Genomic DNA, 23,637 nt, shown 5'->3' on the forward strand with positions numbered 1-23,637 from the left:
CCCCATCGCCGCCTCCCTCTTTCTTTCCAGTCAGTGAGGGTTTGGTTGTAAAGGGCTTGGGTTTGCGTTGCGGACTGTTGGAATCTGTGACTGATGTCATGGGGGAGAGAGAGAGAGAGCTCTGAGCCCGTACACATATAGACACTGACTGACTGTGCTGTCTGTGGGGATACATGAGATGATGTTCAATTTCACCCTCTTTAACTCAGCCATTCCAGGCTGGAGAGCTGAGGATGGGTGGACACGCCACGGTATTAACTTGGCTGGCTACACCATAGAGATGCCTTTCCTAACATTACCCATATGACTAGCCATTACTTCATATCATACAGTGTTACCCATTATACCACTTGGCTTGTCTTGTTAGATATCTGAAGACAGATTTGAGAGGAAGAGGAAGTATGGAAGGAAGAGCGTGAATGAGTGAGCTGTCTGTGCGTTTCTATGTATGTTGTTTGCATGTTTGTGGCATGAATGCTTCCCTTATCGTGTCTCTGTTATGTCTCTCCTCTGTTCTAAACAGTGTCAACCTGAGTTTCTGCCTCTCTGCCAATGGGAAGTACCTACCAGACAACCTAGGTGAGCCGACTGTCCTCATCTGGTCCAGATGACGTACAATACCATATTACAAACTCTCAATTGCACACGAATATCAGATGTGCACACAACGTTGTGTATGTTGAAATACTTTTCTGATGCTTTGTATTGTATTGTATTGTGACAAAGATATGAGGAGCAGTGTCAGGCTTCCAGAATCCCCATATCTGCTCTGATCCTTTTAATGATTTCCAATCAAAGCACTAGGCTCCTCTTTGTTCATACACAACCCCAGCAATTATTCCACTAATCAGCCCTCTATGCATATAGTTACTGTGCTAGGTGCCATATGGTAAACAAACTACATAGTCTGGATTCTCTATTCGCTTGAGATTATGCAAGTTAGTTTTAATGTGATGGTGTGTAAAACAATAGCACATTCATGGTTGTGTGTATGTGTGTGTGTTCCAGGCTTCCTGGTAGAGGTGCAGTTGGACCGTCTGAAACACATGCAGAAGGGAGGGGTGAAGAGGGCTCTGTTTGTAGACTCCCAGCAGGCAATGCTTCAGAGGAGTGTGAGAGTGCGGAGCGGAGAGCGTGTGTGTCACGAGACCAAGATCTACCTGAGGGTAAGTCTGCTCTACCCAAAATTACAACCAAGTAATTGCACCATTACCACAAAAATGGAAGAGGAAAGTTGAAGGGGAAAAAGTAAGAACTGGTCTGTCGACATTAAAGACCATCATTGGTTAAAGAAAATTGTGATCAATAAAAAAGTATACCAGTTTCATTTAAGGACCAAATAATTGACAGCCGTGCCATATAGATTGCAAAATAGTTGGGAATAGATTTTTGACGTACTGATTCCATGGCACATGGGCTCCCGTGTGGCGCAGCAGTCTAAGACACTGCATCTCAGTGCTTGAGGTGTCACTACACACCCCCTGGTTCGAATCAAGGCTCTATCTCAATCGGCCGTGATTGGGAGTCCCATAGGGCGGCGCACAATTGGCCCAGCGTCGTCCGGGTTTGGTAGGTGTAGGCCGTCATTGTAAATAAGAATTTGTTTTTACCTGACTTGCCTGGTTAAATAAAGGTTAAATAAAAAATAAAAATAAACATGGTTTTTGAACTGATATGCAAAACGATGCCAGATTCAAAACTTAGAATTTTTCTATGTAAATTATTATACAGAATTCTTGCAACCAACATAATGTCATTTATATGGGGGATACAACCTTCCCAGCTAAGTAGATTTAGCTGCGAAGAGGCAGAATCATTAGATCATTTGTTTTGGTACTGTCCATATGTAGCTTGTTTTTGGTCACAGATAACACTACTGGGTGATCTAAAAAGTCATAGTCAATCGATCAATAATATAATATTACTTTTAGCAATTTTTTTTATTTTCAATATACAATCTGTAGAAACAATGAGAATAGGAAGGTTCAGAACTTTTGTGAAGCATCACAGCACCGTTGAAAAATATATAGCAAATAGAAATCCAATATGGATGGTGTTAAGAGATAGATGGGAGGGGTTGAATGGAGCTGAAGGTTGGGACTAATAACAACAAGATAACTCATGTAAAACATACTGTGTCCGTAAAACCTATATATGTAAGAACCTTTTTGAAAGAGCACAGTTTAGTATATACATCTCTCTATCTGTCTCTCTCTGTCTCCATCTGTCTCTCTCTTTCTCTCTATCTGTCTCTATCTGTCTCTCTCTGTCTGTCTATCTGTCTCTGTACCTCTCTATCTGTCTCTCTCTGTCTATCTATCTGTCTCTGTCCCTCTCTCTATCCGTCTCTATCTGTCTCTGTCTCTCTATCTGTCTCTGTCTCCATCTGTCTCTGTCTCTCTCTCTCTCCCTCTCTGTCTCTCTCTCTATCTCTGTCTCTCTCTGTCTCTGTATCTGTCTCTCTCTCTGTCTATCTATCTGTCTCTGTCCCTCTCTCTATCCATCTCTATCTGTCTCCGTCTCTCTCTCTGTCTCTCTCTGTCTCTCTCTATATGTCTATCTATCTGCCTCTGCCTCTGTCTCTCTCTCTGTCTCTCTCTCTGTCTCTCTCTCTGTCTCTCTCTGTCTCTCTCTGTCTCTCTCTGTCTCTCTCTGTCTCTGTCCATCTGTCTCTCTCTGTCTCTGTCCATCTGTCTCTCTATCTGTTTCTCTATCTGCCTCTGTCTCTCTATCTGTCTCTTTATCTGTCTCTGTCTCTCTATCTGTCTCTTTATCTGTCTCTATCTGTCTCTCTATCTGTCTGTATCTGTCTCTATCTGTCTCTCTATCTGTCTGTATCTGTCTCTATCTCTGTCTCTCTCTCTGTCTGTCTCTGTCTCTCTCTCTGTCTCTCTCTCTGTCTGTATCTGTCTCTCTCTCTGTCTCTCTCTCTGTCTGTATCTGTCTCTCTATCTGTCTCTCTATCTGTCTCTGTATCTGTCTCTCTATCTGTCTCTCTGTCTCTCTGTCTCTATCTGACTGCAGGATGACAAGGAGTTCAGAGATAAGCTCTCCTCCATCTACATCTCCCTCAACTTCAGTCTGGATCCTCAGGCAGCGCTCGACTCCCACGGACTCAGACCCATCCTTAACTACCAGACCACCGAGCTCATCGAGCAGAAGGTACTTCAATACACCCCCCCTCTGTCTACCTATGACCGCCCCAGCACCCCCACAGCACTGCTGACCCCCCAGTACAACAACCCCGCAGCACCACTGACCCCCGCAGCACTCCTGACCCCCAGCACACCCTCCCGCCCTTCTGTCTGACCCCCAGCGCAGCACTCCAACCCTGGAGGACTACTCTGAGTCAACAGCCCCTGTATCTCTGGTGGTGGAGCACTGCACATGTTTTAATGAACAAGGCTTAGTGAAGGCGTGGCTGGAAATCCATTCACTCACTCAGAGGTGATGGTAATGTTTTCACCTTGACCAGACCTCCCCCTTCCTTCCCTCTCCCCCACACACACCCTCAGAAAGACCAAGGCTGCTCTCCTAGTTGATTTCCAAACCGCTCTGCTGGGAAGGGGTCCAGAGGGTCTGGAAAGCAGTTTCAACGGAAGAAATGTGAGGCATGTTCACACTATGGTGGAGAGAGAGTTCGAGTTTGACTGCCCCTCCAGGAATAGCAGCTTTCAGCCCAGATAGGCTGTGTAACGGTTGATAAGTCGTGTTCCGACTGAGGGGTGCACAGTCAGACACACGGGGTTAATAGATATTTCTGGGTGGGGCCAATGGAGTGCTTCGCTCGCAGCACACAGGCCATGTGCCATCTGGTGTAGATTTGTCTGAATTTTTCCAGTTTTCTCCTGGCAGGCAGAGAGAGGGAGAGAGACGTGAGCAGGGCTCAACGTGTGGGCTGCCTGCCTTCAGCTGTGGCGTGCTGGACCATATGGCAGAAATGTGGACACTGACTCAAGTAACAAATTTGATGACTTGAGTCTCAACTTAATAGAAAATAAAATAACTTGAGACTTAAGACTGATGACTTGAAATGATCTGTCCGGGTTTTGAACGTTTTGTGGCACAGAGTCTCCGTGGATTACTTTCCACACAGCCAGACACAGTAACCGCAGCCTCTCTCTCCCTCTGTATTTCACTCTCTCTGTATTTATTTATCTCTCTTCATCTCTCTCCCTCTGTATTTCACTCTCTCTGTATTTATTTATCTCTCTTCATCTCTCTCCCTCTGTATTTCACTCTCTCTGTATTTATTTACCTCCCTTCATCTCTCTCCCTCTGTATTTCACTCTCTTTGTATTTATTTATCTCTCTTCATCTCTCTCCCTCTGTATTTCACTCTCTCTGTATTTATTTACCTCTGTATTTCACACTCTCTGTATTTATTTATCTCCCTTCATCTCTCTCCCTCTGAGCAGGGCAGGACTGAGCCCTGTCATTGGTGTCTCCTTGTTGTATCAAAGCTGCTGGGGCCTCATCAGATCTGCTGTGTTGTACTTACACTACATCTAAATACTGAACTCTAAAAATTCTGTTGTAGTACTGAAACTGAACTTCAGAGTGGGACTCGAATAACCCATGTGTGTCTATGATGTATGGGGGGGGGGGGGGGGGGGGGTTAGTAGTGTAAAGCTGCTGACATATTTCATTAATCATGGATACCCATTGTGAATGTAACACCGTGTAGGGGGTGATTACTGACTACCGCCTGGATTTAATCACATGCACCATGCTTTATTATGGATTTCACTATATGGCATCGTATGTACTGGGCTGGCAGTTGTGGTTTACCCCGGTTCTCACACCCTCTGGTTGCCGAGTGAGAGCTCACTGATGCCTCTGTGTAGTTTCAGAGTTTCTCTGTAATGTGCTCCACATGTTGCCGTGAAGCCGGGGCACTGTCAGTTGATATTTCTTAGCTTCAGCGAGGATAGGAACCTGTAACTTTTTCTCTGACTGACTGGGTCTGACTGTGGGCCATGCAGCACACACTGAGGGGGCAGAGTGAGCTGGAGGTTACTATGGTTACCCTGCTTTCCCTTAATTAGAACCCCTGGCTGTGTAATGACAGGGGAGGCGCTGAGCTCTTTCTAATCTCCCTCAACTTCTATTTATTATCCTCATTGTCATCTAAAGCATCATGATCATCACACTGTGATGGAATCACACAGGGAAACCATTACCTACGCTAAACCTGCTACACACACACACATGTTCAGTGGTTATTGCACCCTGTCCTGCTTCATGTCTTTCTGGTCATTCCACCGTAGCGTCTAGGCCTCAAGATCACCCTGGCCTAAAGGCGTTGGCATGATTCCCAGCTGAAACAGTTCGGAAGAGTTTGTGCACATATTATGTCAACATTTTGTGACGTTTTTGTTTGTTTTGGACTTCAGTGAGTGTTTTTTCGGCTGTTCGGGCACACAACATTTTTTCTAGAGGCAAGCCGAAGTTTGGAGCCGAATCAGACACGCACTACAAACAAGGAGGAGGATAGACTACTGGATGTGTTGTGTATAGTGTACAGTGGTTTTATTGTCAAAGATGCACTAATACCGCTTGGGAATGTCTAGAGGCAGGATTGTCCATGTAGAAGGTACAGAAATGAGTTGAGGTGGTGCAGAGTTCTTCTGACCTGTCTCTGCAGCGCTGTGTCACAGACTAAAGCACAGACTGTGTTGGGGGTTTGAGATCCCCACCAGGTACAGCCTGTGATTGGCTGACCAGGTCATATGACTCTAGCCAGGGGAGAGTGTTCTGGAAGGGCCCAACATAGTAGCCAGGGCCAGAGGTGTGAAACCGGGGGATGGTAGTCACTGCTGAGCTGGAGAGTTTCCCTCTAAATGGTATGCCTCTGTGTCCCAGGCCAGAGAGAGGGGTTAAAACAGAGGTTTTGATCACACAGTCAGACGTGATCTTGAGCTTTTCCTGCCTTCTTATTGAGCCATTTCCCTCAAAAGGGAAGTGAAGTCAGACATGGGGCTGAATTAGTGTTATTTGTGTCATCACACACAGTCATACAGTCTATAACCTTCCCCGGGAGAGAGGACTGTTAACAGTAGTATTACACATGTCTGGTCTGTAGTGATGACACTCTACTCGGGGGACGATGGGAGGTTGAAGGTTGGACTGGAATATATTCCTCATTATTGGCTACACGACATGTCCCGTCCCGCTACAGTCACTCTATTGTATGTTTACCATCAAAGCAAAGTGTGTCTAATTCTCTGTGTGAATTCTAATTGAAAGAAGTGTAGGCTTCATTTTTAACGGGGCCTGTGTGATCATGTATACGCTCTGTCACTGTTTAATGTGTTCCTCTCATCTTCTTCCCTCCTCCAGGCCCAGATTCTGCTGGACTGTGGAGAAGACAACATCTGTGTTCCTGACTTAAAGCTGGCGGTGCACGGGTGAGTTAGTCCCTTCATTTCCTTCTCTATAAGTCCTAGACCATACACGGCTCAGGACATCCACTGGATCAGGAGAATATAGCTATGTATGGTCAACTGTGAGCCAGGTTGTATGTAGTAAGTGAACTTTTCACCCCACTATGCAGATGAGTCGGCCTTGTTGTTGTTTTGATCTGATGGGTAAGTAAAGCTGTGTCGTGCTCCACCCGTTTTTTTAGTTTAGCCAGTCTGTTAATAGCCCTACAATGCTCCACTAACAGAAGATACTACCGTGCTTTGAAAACAGGAAGGAGTGCTGGTCTACAGGGACAGGGATTGGCTGTCAAGCTGGTGGGGGGAAAAAGACAGGTGGGATGGAACAGATTTGTTTGGAACGTATGGGGACTGGGGAGGGAGTTGTATGTGTGCCAACCAGTACCAGCCTCCCTCTCGAATCGTTTCAGAGCATCGTATTCAGAGCATCGACACACTTTGATCTGTGGGCATTTTGCTCCCTCTCTCTCTCTTGCTCTCTTTCTGCCCTATCATTTTGATTTCTATATTTGTTTGCGCTTTCAATTCGTCATTAGTCTTCTATCACATAAACAAGTCCATTTAAGTAATTATGAGTTTTAATAAAAATCTAATCAAATTTTATTGGTCACATACACATATTTAGAAGTGTGTTATTGCGGGTGTAGTGAAATGCTTGTGTTCCTAGCTCCAACAGTGCAGTAATATCTAACAATTCACAACAATACACACAAATCTAAAAGTAAAATAATGGAATTAAGAAATATATAAATATTAGGACGAGCAATGTCAGAGTGGCATTAACAAAAATACAGTAGAATAGAATACAGTATATACATATGAGATGAGTAAAGCAGTATGTAAACATTATTCAACTATCTATTAAAGTGACCAGTGATTCCATGTTTATGTATATAGGGCAGCAGCCTCTAAGCTGCAGGATTGAATAACCAGGTGGTAGCCGGCTAGTGATGGCTATTTAACAGTCTGATGGCCTTGAGATAGAAGCTGATTTTCAGTCTCTCGGTCCCATCTTTGATGCACCTGTACTGACCTCGCCTTCTGGATGATAGCGGGGTGAACAGGCCGTGGCTCGGGTGGTTGATGTCCTGTGACATCAGGTGATGTAGGTGTCCTGGAGGGCAGGCTGGTGATGTGTTGGGCAGACGACACCACCCACTGGAGAGCCCTGTGTTGGGCAGACGACACCACCCACTGGAGAGCCCTGCGGTTGGGCAGACGACACCACCCACTGGAGAGCCCTGCGGTTGGGCAGACGACACCACCCACTGGAGAGCCCTGCGGTTGGGCAGACGACACCACCCACTGGAGAGTCCTGTGTTGGGCAGACGACACCACCCACTGGAGAGTCCTGTGTTGGGCAGACGACACCACCCACTGGAGAGTCCTGTGTTGGGCAGACGACACCACCCACTGGAGAGCCCTGCGGTTGGGCAGACGACACCACCCACTGGAGAGTCCTGTGTTGGGCAGACGACACCACCCACTGGAGAGTCCTGTGTTGGGCAGACGACACCACCCACTGGAGAGCCCTGTGTTGGGCAGATGACACCACCCACTGGAGAGCCCTGCGGTTGGGCAGACGACACCACCCACTGGAGAGCCCTGCGGTTGGGCAGACGACACCACCCACTGGAGAGCCCTGCGGTTGGGCAGACGACACCACCCACTGGAGAGCCCTGCGGGTGCGGCGGTGCATTTGCCGTACCAGGCGGTGATACAGCCCGACAGAATGCTCTCAATTTTGCATCTATAAAAGTTTGTGAGGGTTTTAGGGGCCAAGCCAAATTTCTTCAGCCTCCTGAGGTTGAAGAGGTGCTGTTGCGCCTTCTTCACCACACTGTCTGTGTGGGTGGACCATTTCAGATCGTCAGTGATGTGTACGCAGAGGAACTTGAAGCTTTTCACCTTCTCCACTGCGGTCCCGTCAATGTGGATAGGGGCGTGCTCCCTCTGCTTTTTCCTGGAGTCCATGATCAGCTCCTTCGTTTTGTTGACGTTGATGGAGAGGTTATTTTCCTGGCACCAATCCGCCAGGGCCCTCACCTCCTCCATGTAGGCTGTCTTATCATTGTTGGTAATCAGGCCTACTGCTGTTGTTTCGTCTGCAAACTTGATGATTGAGTTGGAGACGTGTGGCCACGCAGTCATGGGTGAACAGGGAGTACAGGAGGGGGCTGAGCACACACCCTTGTGGGGCCCCTATGTTGAGGATCAGTGAAGTGGAGATGTTGTTTCCTACCTTCACCACCTGGGGGCAGCCTGTCAGGAAGTTGCATAGGGCGGGGTTCAGACCCAGAGCTCTGAGTATGATGATGAGCTTGGAGGCCACTATGGTGTTGAAGGCTGAGCTATAGTCAATGAACAGCGTTCTTACATAGGTATTCCTCTTGTCCAGATGGGATAGGTCAGTGTGCATTCCAATGGCGATTGCATCGTCTGTGGATCTATTGGGGCGGTAAGTAAATTGAAGTGGGTCTAGAGTGTCAGGTAGAGGTGATATGATCCTTAACTAGCCTCTCATTGAACTTCATGATGACAGAAGTGAGTGCTACAGGGCGATAGTGAGTTCAGGTGAGGAAAATCATAATGCATTAACTGTCTTTGGCAGTTAGATGATAGTGCTGCATTAATTTCAATACTTTGTATAATAGTAGCTTGGGGCAAAGGGTCAATTATGAAATTCCCAGCAATGTATCCGAGACATATCCTTCATTCATGTAGTTGATATTTCTACTGTTTTCCTGCCAAGGCACACAACGTGTTCCACCAATGCCTCAGAGGAAAGGTTTTTGTTTTTTGTGGATTCTTTCAATGTTAGCCCTTTGTTTTCTTTAAAGGGAAAATCCACTCAAACTATTTAGGATTTTTTTTCATTAGTCCACTTGATACAGTCCCAAACTGTTTTGTATGTCAGCAGTCAAGTTTTCAAGATATTGGACTTTCAAGAAGTGTCCCTGGCTGTTGGAGTCTGACTAGGCTGGCTGGCTGGCTGGCTGTTTTAGTCTGACTTGGCTGGCTGTAGGAGGCTGGCTGGCTGGCTGGCTATAGGAGGCTGGCTGGCTGGCTGGCTGTAGGAGGCTGGCTGGCTGGCTGTAGTAGGCTGGTTGGCTGGCTGTAGGAGGCTGACTAGGCTGGCTGGCTGTAGGAGGCTGACTAGGCTGGCTGGCTGTAGGAGGCTGACTAGGCTGGCTGGCTGTAGGAGGCTGACTAGGCTGGCTGGCTGTAGGAGGCTGGCTGGCTGTAGGAGGCTGGCTGGCTGTAGGAGGCTGACTAGGCTGTCTGGCTGTAGGAGGCTGACTAGGCTGACTGGCTGTAGGAGGCTGACTAGGCTGACTGGCTGTAGGAGGCTGACTAGGCTGGCTGGCTGTAGGAGGCTGACTAGGCTGGCTGGCTGACTGGCCAGCAGAAGATCAGTGTTTGAAATATGGTCCATGTTGCTTCCTCTCTGCCTGGTTTTATGAGTTCAGCTGTAATTAGAAGCGTCTGTGTGGCCCTTGTATGGAATTCCTCTCTCATTGTGTTCAGAGCTGGAGGGAGAGATGGAGGGGAAGGGGGATATGTTTTAAAGTCCTAGTCTGTGCTCTATCGCATGTATGACTTTATTGCTACATTGGAAAAGTTTTGTGTGAGGGTGATGCAGGGGGAGGGAAGGGGTTCAGGGGGAGGGGGAGGGAATTTCCTGAGATGAATCTATGTGATGTGCTTTGGGCTGTGTCCCGTTCTGAATCCCGGCTCTAAATCAGCCTGATATGTATAGCAGAAAGCCTGAACAGGGAAGAGGAAGAGACAAAGCACAAAGTATCAGCCTATAGCAACAAAACATGTTAGTGGCCAGACTGCTATTGCCAACTACTATGTGAACTGTACACAAAGCTTTAACAGTTTTCTCTCCCACCTCTCTGTCCTTATTTACCCTCAGAGACCCGACACCCCTTGACCTGACCTCTGACCCCTGACCCTATTAGTAATCAATTTCTGGTTTTGTTGGTCCATCAGGGACAGGAAGGAAGTGTACCTAGGTGACGACAACTCGCTGACCTTGACTTTCAATGCGCGGAACGAGGGGGAAGGTGGGGCCTATGAGGCTGAACTGTATGTGGTGTTACCTCCTGAAGCAGACTACAGCGGTATAGCTCGCAATAACGAGGTGAGAGCAAATACTAAACATTCAGCTCACCCCAGCATTTCTATTAGATATGGAGGCTCCCAGTCTATTGGCTTATAAGACTTACAATGATAGATTTATTGGGAGGAGGACTGTTATGGAAGTTATGAAAACTTTAAATGGAACCAAATGTTCTTGAGTTATGAAACGTTTTATAATGTTGCTGACTGCTGCCATCTTTAACACGTCATCTTGCAAAATAGATTTTAGCTAATTGAGAGTAGCCTATTTACATAAGGATTAAATAATAAAATGAGTCTAAAGATTGTAAATATCTTTCTTCTCTATTGTGTTCTAATTTCAAAATATTTTCTCTTCTTTCTCACCCAGAGCCTGACCCAGCTGACCTGTAGCTACGAGGCTGAGAACCAGACCCGCTACCTCAGCTGTGACCTGGGCAATCCCATGAAGTCTGGCACCAGCGTAAGTCAAGGATTTAGGTTCTGCTCGCCCTTTCTGAAAGTGTTAGTTATGAGTAGGGCCAGGAGTATTTGCTGGTTAGGTCACATGGGTGGAAAACAGGAGCAGTTCTGTCTCTTGAAGTGAAAACATTATTGACGTTTCAGCCATCTTGTTCTCAATCAGAATGAGGTCACATGGACCTAAAAAGATATTCCCGCTCTGGTCCTACTCAAGACCTTTCTGAAGCGCATTGATTATGAATAGGGCGACCAGGTTTTCCTGATTAGGTCACATGATCCTGGCCCTACTCATAAGCAATATCCTTCATTAGTTCTGATGAGTGGTGATGACCAGTGGAATAGTGCGCTAGCCCTCTGAGATTTGTTTAGTGGTGGAAAACAGTCATCGGAGCTATGCAGAGAATCACTTTTTTCTCCTGTGTAAAGGAAGGGATTGTGTTGTGCTATCGAGGGGTTGGTAGAGAACTGGACAGGAAAGACTTTCTTGTCATGTTACATCAGTGTTCAGAGAGGAAGTTCCTGTCCGGTTAGCAGGAAGCTGGTCTACGTCCCTGCTGAGCAGAGGTTCCCTCCTAATGACCTGCTGGTCGTGGGCAGTGGGTTGCTGTGGGTTTGTAGTGTGTCTGACTGCAGAGGAAGACTGTAAAGTGGACGTTGGTGGAGAGGTTTTTCTGATCAAATGGTTTTATTTCAAGTGTAAACTAAAGTTGAAAAACTTTAGTATGCAACAAATACATAGTGTATATATAGATCCTGCCATTGTAATACTCATTGTGTGCACTAGCCTAGTTTGTCCCTGGAGTGGATTAGTGATAATTCAGAATTGCATATATACAGACAGATGATATGGATTAATATATTCATTGAGAAACCAGCATTTTTATGAGCAATATTTTCATTGTTTTAACATTGCACACACACACACACACGCACACGCACACGCACACGCACACACACACAGTTAAATAGTAAAAGCTTTAACCTTGCTGGTCTACTGATTGCAATTAATGTGCTGTACGTGCGTGTGGTTTGGATGGAAAATAAAAGTGGCATGACATTCCAATAGAGAAAAGGGCAGCAGAACAGAATGCTGTAACCAAGAACTCCCAGACCTGCATGCCCAGGTGTATACCACCCAGACAGACAGGCAGACAGACAGATAGACAGAGAGTACTGATTGATTGATCTCTGAACAGAACAACAGAATTGGGAGGAGAGAAGAGGAGAGGCAAAGCCTGTTAGCCTGGTGGGAACTCCCCCCCCCCCCCCCCCCCCCCCACCCCCGGTGTGCTAATGTCTGCTCACTGCCTCTGTACTGTATGTGTAGAAAATAGTAACAAAACAGTGCACAGGTTCCCTCACAAGGTTGGCTCTGTTCTGTTGGTTGCAATATCCCTTAGCCATTAGTACCTCTGTCTCTCTTACATCATGTTGGGGCTGAAGTCCTTGACCACGTTGCTTCTCATCTGCAGCTGTGGGCAGGCCTGCGTTTCACTGTGCCACGACTGAAGGACACACGCAAGACGGTTCAGTTTGAGCTGCAGATCCGCAGGTATGACTCACAGTTACCTCTCCTCTCTAAGCATATGTTTGTCCTGGGACTATAACTGGACATGTGTTTGTGTCATTGACCAAATAATTGAAGGCTCAACTTTCCAAGGCACACTTACCAGACAGTTGCTGATAGGTGTGTATTCTGTACTTCCCCACCCTCTCTCTCTCCCTATTTCCACAGTAAAAATGAGAATAATTCCCACAGTGAGGTGGTGCCCTACAAGCTGGAGGTGGTTGTCCAGGCCGATGTTATTTTACAGGGGTGAGTTCAGAGAAAAGTCTGGCGGTGTTAGAAAACCTTTTGGAACTCCATAAAAATGCTATTCTTTAACCCCTCAAACACACACACTCAGTCACTCACTCTCTCGCTGCTATCTTCTCTCTGCTATCTCTCGTTATCTCCGCTCTCTCTCTTTTTGAAGTGTCTCCCGGCCAGACAAGGTCTTCTTCCCTCCCCCCAACTGGAAGGTCTCCAAGACCCCCCAGGAGGAGCAGGACATTGGGCCTGTAGTCCAACACGTCTATGAAGTAAGGAGCCAGAGGGTTGGGGTTGGGGTTGGGCAGGTTAGGATTAGGATTAGGGTGGGAAGATCCAATGGAACATTCAATGCATAGAAAAAGGGAAGTGCATCAAAACCGTCAGTGGACATTCTCTTTTTTCAATGTAAGCAGCCAGAGGCCCTCCAGGAGGCTAGCTGCTAGCCGGCTGAACAGGCAGAGTCATCGGGATGTAGCACAGGGTTCTATACAGAAGACACTGGCCTTTAGCAGGTCTGTAGTAGCAGGTAGTACTTCCCAGACAGTGGCCTTTGTGTAGAAGCACACCAGACAGACACTACTTCCTGGGGAAACAGAGAAGCAAACCAAACAGGCACTACTTCCTGGAGAAGCTGAGAAGCACACCAGACGGACACTACTTCCTGGGGAAGCAGAGAAGCACACCAGACGGACACTACTTCAAATCAAATTGTATTAGTCACATTCACCTTACAGTGAAATGCTTACTTACGAGCCCCTAACCAACAATGCAGTTAAAAAAATACACATAAGAATAAGAAATAAAAGTAACTAAATAAAAGTAGTATAATAAAAAAGTTACTATAATAAAAGTAATTAAAGAGCAGCAGTAAAACAACATTAACGAGACTATATACAGGGGGGTACCTGTACAGAGTCAATGTGCGGGGGCACCAGTTAGTTGAGGTAGTATGCATATTTAGGTAGAATTATTAAAGTGACTATGCATAGATGACAACAACAGAGAGTAGCAGCTGTGTAAAAAAAGGGGTGGGGGGGTGCAAATAGTCTGGGTAGCCATTTGATTAGGTGTTCAGGAGTCTTATGGATTGGAGGTAGAAGCTGTTTAGAAGCCTCTTGGACCTAGACTTGGCGTTCCGGTACCGCTTGCTGTGCGGTAGCAGAGAGAACAGTCCGACTAGGGTGGCTGGAGTCTTTGATGGATGGCTGGAGTCTTTGATGGATGGCAGGAAGCTTGGCCCCAGTGATGTACTGGGCCATTCACACTACACTCTGTAGTGCCTTGCGGTCGGAGGCCGAGCAGTTGCCATACGAGGTGGTGATGCAACCAGTCAGGATGCTCTCGATGGTGCAGCTGTAGAACCTTTTGAGGATCTCAGGACCCATGCCAAATCTTTTCAGTCTCTTGAGGGGGAATAGGCTTTGTCGTGCCCTCTTAACGCCTGTCTTGGTGTGCTTGGACCATGTTAGTTTGTTGGTGATGTGGACACCAATGAACTTGAAGCTCTCAACCTGCTCCACTGCAGCCCGTCGATGAGAATGGGGGCGTGCTCAGTCCTCTTTTTCCTGTAGTCCACAATCATCTCCTTTGTCTTGATCACGATGAGAGAGAGGTTGTTGCCCTGGCACCACATGGCCAGGTCTCTGACCTCCTCCCTATAGGCTGTCTCGTCGTTGTCGGTGATAATTGGCAAACTTAATGATGGTGTTTGAGTTGTGTCTGGCCGTGCAGGCATGAGTGAACAGGGAGTACAGGAAGGGACTGAGCATGCACCCCTGAGGGGCCCCTGTGTTGAGGATCAGCGTGGCGGATGTGTTGTTACCAACCCTTACCACCTGGGGGCGGCCCGTCAGGTGTTTAGTCCCAGGGTCCTTAGCTTATTGATGAGACTAGAGGGCACTATGGTGTTGAACGCTGAGCTGAGGTCAATGAATAGCATTCTCACATAGGTGTTATTTTGTCCAGGTGGGAAAGGGCAGTGTGGAGTGCAATAGAGATTGTATCATCTGTGGATCTGTTGGGACGGTATGCAAATTGGAGTGAGTCTAGGGTTTCTGGGATAATGGTGTTGATGTGAGCCATGACCAGCCTTTCAAAGCACTTCATGGCTACAGACGTGAGTGCTACGGGTCGGTAGTTATTTAGGCAGGTTGTCTTAGTGTTCTTGGGCACAGGCACTATGGTGGTCTGCTTACAACAGGTTTGTATTACAGACTCGGACAGGGAGAGGTTGAAAATGTGAGTGAAGACACTTGCCAGTTGGTCAGCTCATGCTCGCAGTACACGTCCTGGTAATCCCTGCGACCTTGTGAATGTTGTGAAAGAGAAAGAAGAAGAAAGAAAGACATTCCAGGACGCACAGGGGTTTGTTTTGAGCCTTACATCATTACAAGTCTAACTCAATTTGTAAGGACAACCTAGACTTATGTTGTCAGACATCCCACCGGACAACCTTTCTCAGAACAGGAAGAAAAACAGTGCTCAAGTTTAGATGACATCACATCAACATTCCATTTCCTGGAGGTCTGGGTCAGCCTGAACAGATTAATTTTTTGAGAACAAAGACCAGGTGGGGGATTATATTCTTGTAATATTCTACTTACTTTCTCTCTTCCTCCTCGTTCTCTCCCCTGTCCCTGTCAGCTGGTGAACAAAGGTCCCAGTGGGATCAGCCACACAGTGCTGCAGCTCAGCTGTCCTCTCAGTGTTCAGGGCCAGGGTCTCCTCTACCCCCTGGAGATGTCTACTGAGGGACCCCTCAACTGCACCACCAACCACTCCATCAACTACCTACAGCTCAAGGTGAGCTATCAATTACTGGCATGTCTTTGGATGTATGACAAGGAATGTAACACTTTTGTAAAGGTGGAGCAGGTCTCAAAAACAAAATCTCTCACGGTCAACATATTCACTCACACACACCACACACACCACACACAGCCTTCTCAGGGTCACATGAGGCTCATCTGTGAGTCTAGAACACTTCAGAGAGACAGGCACTGTGAAGATATCCCAAAGGTTATAATTCAGTGTGTGATTAACAGTCTCAGCTCTCCACACCCAACTCCCTCCCAGCCTAACCAGCCCCACCCAGGACACTAGCCTTACTGTCACTTTGATCTCTCGGGTCTTCCCTCAGCCCAGCACAGCTTGATTAACCACTTCTGTACCGATACTCACTCATCTTCTCCATTTAATGTTTGGCTAAAACCCAGCAGAAAGGGACCTCAGGGTTCACATGGGCACATGACTCTGGTGTAGTCGCTTGTTTGTGTCTAGAACTTCTAAATGTACAGATGCTGAGATGGGCCCGACGTGGTTGTCCATTTAGCGGTGATCTGTACAAAGCCATGTGGATGAGACCCCACATGCACTAGATTCAGGATGAGGATAAGACCCCACATGCACTAGATTCATGATGAGGATAAGACCCCACATGCACTAGATTAATGATGAGGATAAGACCCCACATGCACTAGATTAATGATGAGGATGAGACCCCACATGCACTAGATTCGTGATGAGGATGAGACCCCACATGCACTAGATTCGTGATGAGGATGAGACCCGACATGCACTAGATTAATGATGAGGATAAGACCCACATGCACTAGATTAATGATGAGGATAAGACCCACATGCACTAGATTCATGATGAGGATAAGACCCACATGCACTAGATTCATGATGAGGATAAGACCCACATGCACTAGATTCATGATGAGGATAAGACCCACATGCACTAGATTCATGATGAGGATAAGACCCACATGCACTAGATTCATGATGAGGATAACACCCCACATGTACTAGATTTATAATGAGGATAACACCCCACATGTACTAGATTTATAATGAGGATAAGACCCACATGCACTAGATTCATGATGAGGATAAGACCCACATGCACTAGATTCATGATGAGGATAAGGATGGGTCACTAACATCAGTCTCTATATTGACCTAATGGGTGGTGTACTCTTCTCTCATGGGTGAGGTCAGTGTCTGTAATGTATTGACCTAATGGGTGGTGTACTCTTCTCTCATGGGTGAGGTCAGTGTCTGTAATGTATTGACCTAATGGGTGGTGTACCCTTCTCTCATGGGTGAGGTCAGTGTCTGTAATGTATTGACCTAATGGGTGGTGTACTCTTCTCTCATGGGTGAGGTCAGTGTCTGTAATGTATTGACCTAATGGGTGGTGTACTCTTCTGTCAAGGGTGAGGTCAGTGTCCGTAATGTGTTGACCTAATGGGTCAGTGTCTTCTTTCCCTCTGTGTCTCCTCAGCTCCAGCAGACTTCCACAGAGCAGCCGCCCCTACTTGTGCCTGGTCAGGATCACCACATCGAGAGGAGAGAAGTCCAGAGAGACCAGCTGGCAGAGCACACTAACCTGGTGAGGCCATACACAATGACAGACTGATGGATGGAGGGAGAGAGCGATGGAGAAAGCTAATGCTGAAATTAGTTATTAGGGCAATGACCCTAATTCAACATGCTTTTAGAGTGATAAGCAGGGCTTTTTTTTAACCTCTGATTGTTAAGGACTGTTTCCTGTTGTCAAATAGTTAAAATAAACAGGACAAGTGGATGGTAGAGACCAGGGGCTTTTCTTTGGATATAGATCTGAGCTGGAGAGTTGAACCTCTGCTTCTATGTTCCTCTGATTCACCTGGAGCCATGGCATGTTGTTAATCTGGGACGGTGGCTCTGGCCTGGTCCTGCTCTTAGATAAACCTCCTGGGTTTGGCTAATGAGGTATGATGTAATTAAGAGGGAGTGGTCAGAGGGCGTGGGGTGGTGGTGGTCCCCGCTTTGGGGATTAACATTAAAGGGCTGCAGGGAGATGGGGTGGAGCTTGGGCAGTAAGGGCATGAGAGTAGGGGGATCTGTGGGACCAGGGGAACCACCTGGGCATGATGATCTGGTTACATGCTGACCACACCACTCGCGTCGCGTGTGCGAGCATTGCAAAATAAATGTACACATACATGTTATTCAATCATTGCACCCACACTGCTCGCTCGCGCCAACGAGTGTCTGCGTTGCCTAGCGCTAAAATAGAAGTCAGTTCTATTTGTGGCGCTGAACGCGGTGCAAGTCCGACCTGTCCCCAAATTAATATAACTGGTTCCGAGTTTTGATATTTTGATATTTTTGATATTTCAACCTGTGTGTCGTGATCACGTTTGTGGTGGGGGGACAAAATCAATTTGCGCACGATGGGACTCGCGCGTCCGGTTTGGTCATGGTGTTAGTTGATAGATCGTGGTGTTGTTAGTGCAGGCACCCTGCCCTGGCACACACTGGCCCAACTGATATAGCCTCGCTGTTGTTATTTTACTACTGCTCTTTAATTATTTGTTAGTTATTTCTTTATTTTTTACTCATATTTTTTACTTAACTGTTATTTTTTCTTAAAACTCCATGGTTGGTTAAGGGCTTGTAAGTAAGCATTTTACTGTAAGGTCTACACCTGTTGTATTCAGCGCATATGACAAAAAATATTTGATTTGATTTTGATTTGATCCAAACAGTTGCAGGACCAGCTATCTCTCCCTCTGTTTTCCCTCTCCCTCTGTCTGTCACTACCTGCAGCACTGAAGAGGTCTTTGTCACCCTGTCTGTTGCTCTCACCCACCCCTCGTTTATCAAGCCTGCCCGATGACACGTTTCTAGAAAGTCTTCCATTCTTTGTTTCACTCTTAGTGCTTTAGTTTTCATGCTGACTTGGAACGAAGGACAGACGTTTTTGTTGAAAAGGTCTTTGAATAGAAATACAAAGTGTGTTAGTTTTGTTCAGCCCCTTGATTGAATCTGGTTTTACTAGGTTGTCTGATAAATGAGGGAGACCTCTCTGTATGGCTGGCCTCGTCCTAGAAGACCTGTAAATAGACACACTGTCAGCTGAGCTTGGTCTCTAAACTGCTATTAGTACAATCCAGAAAAATGAAGGTGTAATTATTATTTACACTCATATCACACAGTGGCTGTCATTGTACACCTTAACACGAACACACACACCTGTATTATATAGCCAGTCGCTGCTGTTCTACTCATTGTGGGAACAGCAGCTATCCTCCCAGCCCCCATCTCCTGCCCTTGACCTAGGCCGCCCCACTAGGGAGGATAGGGGGACTAATCGCTGAAGCATCTTTGGCACTGGACCATATCCATATGGACCATTTCCCCAGGCCCACCAGGCTCCCTCAGCCCCCCCCCCAGACCCCAGGCCCACCAGGCTCCCTCAGCCCCCCAGACCCCAGGCCCACCAGGCTCCCTCAGCCTCCCCCAGACCCCAGGCCCACCAGGCTCCCTCAGCCCCCCCCCAGACCCCAGGCCCACCAGGCTCCCTCAGCCCCCCCAGACCCCAGGCCCACCAGGCTCCCTCAGCCTCCCCCAGACCCCAGGCCCACCAGGCTCCCTCAGACCCCCCCAGACCGCAGGCCCACCAGGCTCCCTCAGCTTCCCCCAGGCCCACCAGGCTCCCTCAGCCCCCCCCCCCCCCCCCCCAGACCCCAGGCCCACCAGGCTCCCTCAGCCCCCCCAGACCCCAGGCCCACCAGGCTCCCCCAGACCCCAGGCCCACCAGGATCCCTCAGACTCCCCCAGACCCCAGGCCCACCAGGCTCCCTCAGACCCCCCCAGACCGCAGGCCCACCAGGCTCCCTCAGCTTCCCCCAGACCCCAGGCCCACCAGGCTCCCTCAGCCCCCCCAGACCCCAGGCCCACCAGGCTCCCTCAGCCTCCCCCAGACCCCAGGCCCACCAGGCTCCCTCAGCCCCCCCCAGACCCCAGGCCCACCAGGCTCCCTCAGCCTCCCCCAGGCCCCAGGCCCACCAGGCTCCCTCAGACCCCCCCAGACCCCAGGCCCACCAGGCTCCCTCAACTTCCCCCAGACCCCAGGCCTGGGGAGTCCTGTCTACCACCAAAGCACTAACAGTCAGTTTTTGGAGGTTTACAACGAAAGCGCCCAGCTCCCATGATGAGGATTTCATTAAGATTGTGTATTCTAAAAAAGTGGGCGGGTTTCAGTGGTTGGGCAATAATGTTGGATGGCGGTGAGCGTCGACTGCGTGCTGCATTTTTTGTTTCATGACATTCCCTCAATCTCTTTCTAATTGGAAGCAGCCCTGGATAGGGATCATAACATTGAGCTCTTTGTTATATTTGTTTGGCCTGCAGTATGGCCTGCAGAGTTAACGTTGCCTTTACTTATTTTATTTTTTGGGGTATTGAAAATCATACACTCTGCATTTCAATATACCCCAGTATACCGCCCAAGCCTACTATCCACCTCCTCCCTCTCTACTGACCTCTGCACCAGTTTATAATTCATGCATTTAGCTAACTATTGTTAAATTAAGCCTGATAGAATGACAAATTACCTTTGTTTTGTAGCTGTTTGGTTTTTCTTGGTGAGGACAGCAATAATAGATTGAGCATGGCATATCTCAAATCATGGCATATCTTATGTCATCTGTTTAGCATTAATACTCTCCCTCTCTTCCCTCCTCTTTCCCCCTCCCCCTCCCTCTGTCTAGTCCTGCTCTAACGTGGAGTGCTGGACACTGCAGTGTGACGTGGGTCTTCTGGAGAAGGGGACCAGCGCCATCCTCAAATTGCGCTCCCGCATCTGGGCTGAGACCTTCATCGAGGTACAGTATGTGTGGACTGGAGATCAAACCAACCACTCTGCATAGTCAAACACACATCACTTGTCTGAGTTGCTGGGCCGAAGAAAACTATACAGATGATCTAGGACCTACACACACAATTGCTCCACAACACACCTTTAAAGTGGAACTGGCAACGTTTTAGCAACATACAATCTGTTCATATACACCCCCAGGAAGAATATTACACCTTGCCCGCATGAAGAATATTACACCTTACCCCCAGGAAGAATATTACACCTTACCCCCAGGAAGAATATTACACCTTACCCCCAGGAAGAATATTATACCTTACCCCCAGGAAGAATATTACACCTTACCCCCAGGAAGAATATTACACCTTGCCCGCATGAAGAATATTACACCTTACCCCCAGGAAGAATATTACACCTTACCCCCAGGAAGAATATTACACCTTACCCCCAGGAAGAATATTATACCTTGCCCTCAGGAATAATATTACACCTTACCCCCAGGAAGAATATTACACCTTACCCCCAGGAAGAATATTATACCTTGCCCTCAGGAATAATATTACACCTTACCCCCAGGAAGAATATTACACCTTACCCCCAGGAAGAATATTACACCTTACCCCCAGGAAGAATATTATACCTTGCCCCCAGGAATAATATTACACCTTGCCCCCAGGAAGAATATTACACCTTGCCCCCAGGAATAATATTACACCTTGCCCCCAGGAAGAATATTACACCTTTTTTTATAAAATCTGAGAAGCGAGCACTTACATCTGGTCAATTTCATGTTTTCATACTTTCATAGAATGTTTGGGAATGACATAGAGTAAGGCATTTGTGAAAATGTATATAGCAATATAGAATGGGAAAGCTGCCATGCGTTTGGACAATTAATAGACATCGCAGTAAATATAACCTAATAAAAAACAGTCTTGTCCAGGGTTGCGTTCAGTACGTTTTTACGTTCTGGAACATTCAATTGAATGTAAACGGTGCTGTTCTGAACGACCAGTTGAAAAACTGGGAGGTTATGGGTTGGGGAACTCTGTCAGCATGGTCACTGCCCTTTAAAAACATCACTCATTGCTTCAAGCCACACCCACCAAACGAAAGCAAACGTACCTCAGTCTGTTCAAGAACGTACAATAATGTTTTTGGGAAACGTGTCGTTCAGTACAAACCGTTTCGCAACGTAGAAAACGTACAAGGGAATTGAACACACCTCAGGACGGGACTCTACACAGACCGGTGCGCCATAGCCAATCAGAGCTACAGTTGGCCTATATGCAAATAAGCCATTTTACACACGGGCCTGCCATCATTCACTTTGTACTGGATTATGTATTTACAGGCAGTAGCAACAGCGCTACTTTAGATCATTAGGAAGCATTTGCCAAAAGCCACTGAATGGATTTCTGCAAAAATACCACGGGAGTCCTCTTACATTTGGGAACTCTACAGTCTTATTGATCAAACAACCATGAACAGGTAGGCTCTCTCTCCCTTAGACAGTTGCCTATGATCAACAACTGTTAGCCAGAGCGAGATGCGTTAAAATCTAACGAGGGAACAGTAGATAAACCCTCACAAAATTACACTGATAAATGTTGGGGAATAGTAGTCTGCTCGCCCTTCAGTAGCTTGCCTGCCAAAGCATGCTTGTCCCAACCAATGCCGTATAATAAACCCTGGGTTGCTGATACTATGCATTGGCCATTGAGAGGCTTTGAAGCCACTGGTCGGCCATATTGGCACTTCCTAGTCCTCCATATGGATTTTTTTATTTATTTAACTAGGCAAGTCAGTTAAGAACAAATTCTTATTTACAGTGACAGCCTACCAAAGGCAAAAGGCCTCCTGCGGGGAAGGGGGCCTGGGATTAAAAATAAATACAATATAAGTATAGGACAAAACACACATCACAACAAGAGAGACAACACAACACTACATAAAGAGAGACCTAAGACAACAACATAGCAAGGCAGCAACACATGACAACTTAGCATGGTAGCAGCACAAAACACGATACAAACATTATTGGGCACAGACAACAGCACAATGGGCTAGAATGTAGAGACAACAATACATCACACAAAGCAGCCACAACTGTCAGTAAGAGTGTCCATGATTGAGTCTTTGAATGAAAAGATTGAGATAAAACTGTCCAGTTTGAGTGTTTGTTGCAGTTCGTTCCAGTCGCTAGCTGCAGCGAACTGAAAAGAGGAGAGACCCAGGGATGTGTGCTTTGGGGACCTTTAACAGAATGTGACTGGCAGAACGGGTGTTGTATGTGGAAGATGAGGGCTGCAGTAGATATCTGAGATAGGGGGTAGTGAGGCCTAAGAGGGTTTTCTAAATAAGCATCAACCAGTGGATCTTGCGACAGGTATACAGAGATGACCAGTTTACAGAGGAGTATAGAGTGCAGTGATGTGTCCTATAAGGAGCATTGGTGGCAAATCTGATGGCCGAAATGGTAAAGAACATCTAGCTGCTCGAGAGCACCCTTACCTGCCGATCTATAAATTATGTCTCCGTAACCTAGCATGGGTAGGATGGTCATCTGAATCAGGGTTAGTTTATCAGCTGGGTGAAAGAGGAGTGATTACGATAGAGGAAACCAAGTCTAGAATTAACTTTAGCCTGCAGCTTTGATATGTGCTGAGAGAAGGACAGTGCACCGTCTAGCCATACTCCCAAGTACTTGCATGAGGTGACTACCTCAAGCTCTAAACCCTCAGAGGTAGTAATAACACCTGTGGGAAGAGGGGCATTCTTCTTACCAAACCAGATGACCTTTGTTTTGGAGGTGTTCAGAACAAGGTTAAGGGAGGGATGAATAGAATTCTACAGTATTTCAACAACAAATTACTTTTTTTATTTTTATTTAACTAAGTCAGTTATGAACAAATTCTCAATTAAATGTTTCAAGGACAAAATTACATTTATTTAAGTATTGTCTGGTTGTAGTGGGGACAGTAACAGAACTCTCTAAAAAGAAACTTGAAGGAAAATGCTTTTATATTTATTTGTTAATGTTTAGCTCACAATATAATTTCAAAGTATGCATTAAGGTGTCTGTAATACAATAAACGTGTCAAACTAATGTAGAGATTAATAAATGCATTTCTATAGTT

At 46.8% G+C, this 23,637-nt stretch overlaps 1 protein-coding gene across 1 annotated transcript in view; it reads left to right on the top strand.

Annotated features, from left to right (window-relative positions):
• The window catches only part of LOC120059260 (integrin alpha-5-like), an 81,185-nt gene that overhangs the window by 48,875 nt on the left and 8,673 nt on the right, over positions 1-23,637 (top strand). The window contains exons 16-27 of the mRNA XM_039008168.1: positions 524-579; positions 1,009-1,166; positions 3,025-3,162; positions 6,343-6,410; positions 10,443-10,593; positions 10,942-11,034; positions 12,506-12,585; positions 12,769-12,849; positions 13,010-13,115; positions 15,490-15,648; positions 17,135-17,242; positions 20,391-20,504. Coding sequence (XP_038864096.1) covers positions 524-579; positions 1,009-1,166; positions 3,025-3,162; positions 6,343-6,410; positions 10,443-10,593; positions 10,942-11,034; positions 12,506-12,585; positions 12,769-12,849; positions 13,010-13,115; positions 15,490-15,648; positions 17,135-17,242; positions 20,391-20,504 — 1,312 coding nt within the window. The remainder of the gene's footprint in view (positions 1-523; positions 580-1,008; positions 1,167-3,024; positions 3,163-6,342; positions 6,411-10,442; positions 10,594-10,941; positions 11,035-12,505; positions 12,586-12,768; positions 12,850-13,009; positions 13,116-15,489; positions 15,649-17,134; positions 17,243-20,390; positions 20,505-23,637) is intronic.

Source organism: Salvelinus namaycush, chromosome 14 (assembly GCF_016432855.1).
Source record: "Salvelinus namaycush isolate Seneca chromosome 14, SaNama_1.0, whole genome shotgun sequence".
Classification (NCBI taxonomy): domain Eukaryota; kingdom Metazoa; phylum Chordata; class Actinopteri; order Salmoniformes; family Salmonidae; genus Salvelinus; species Salvelinus namaycush.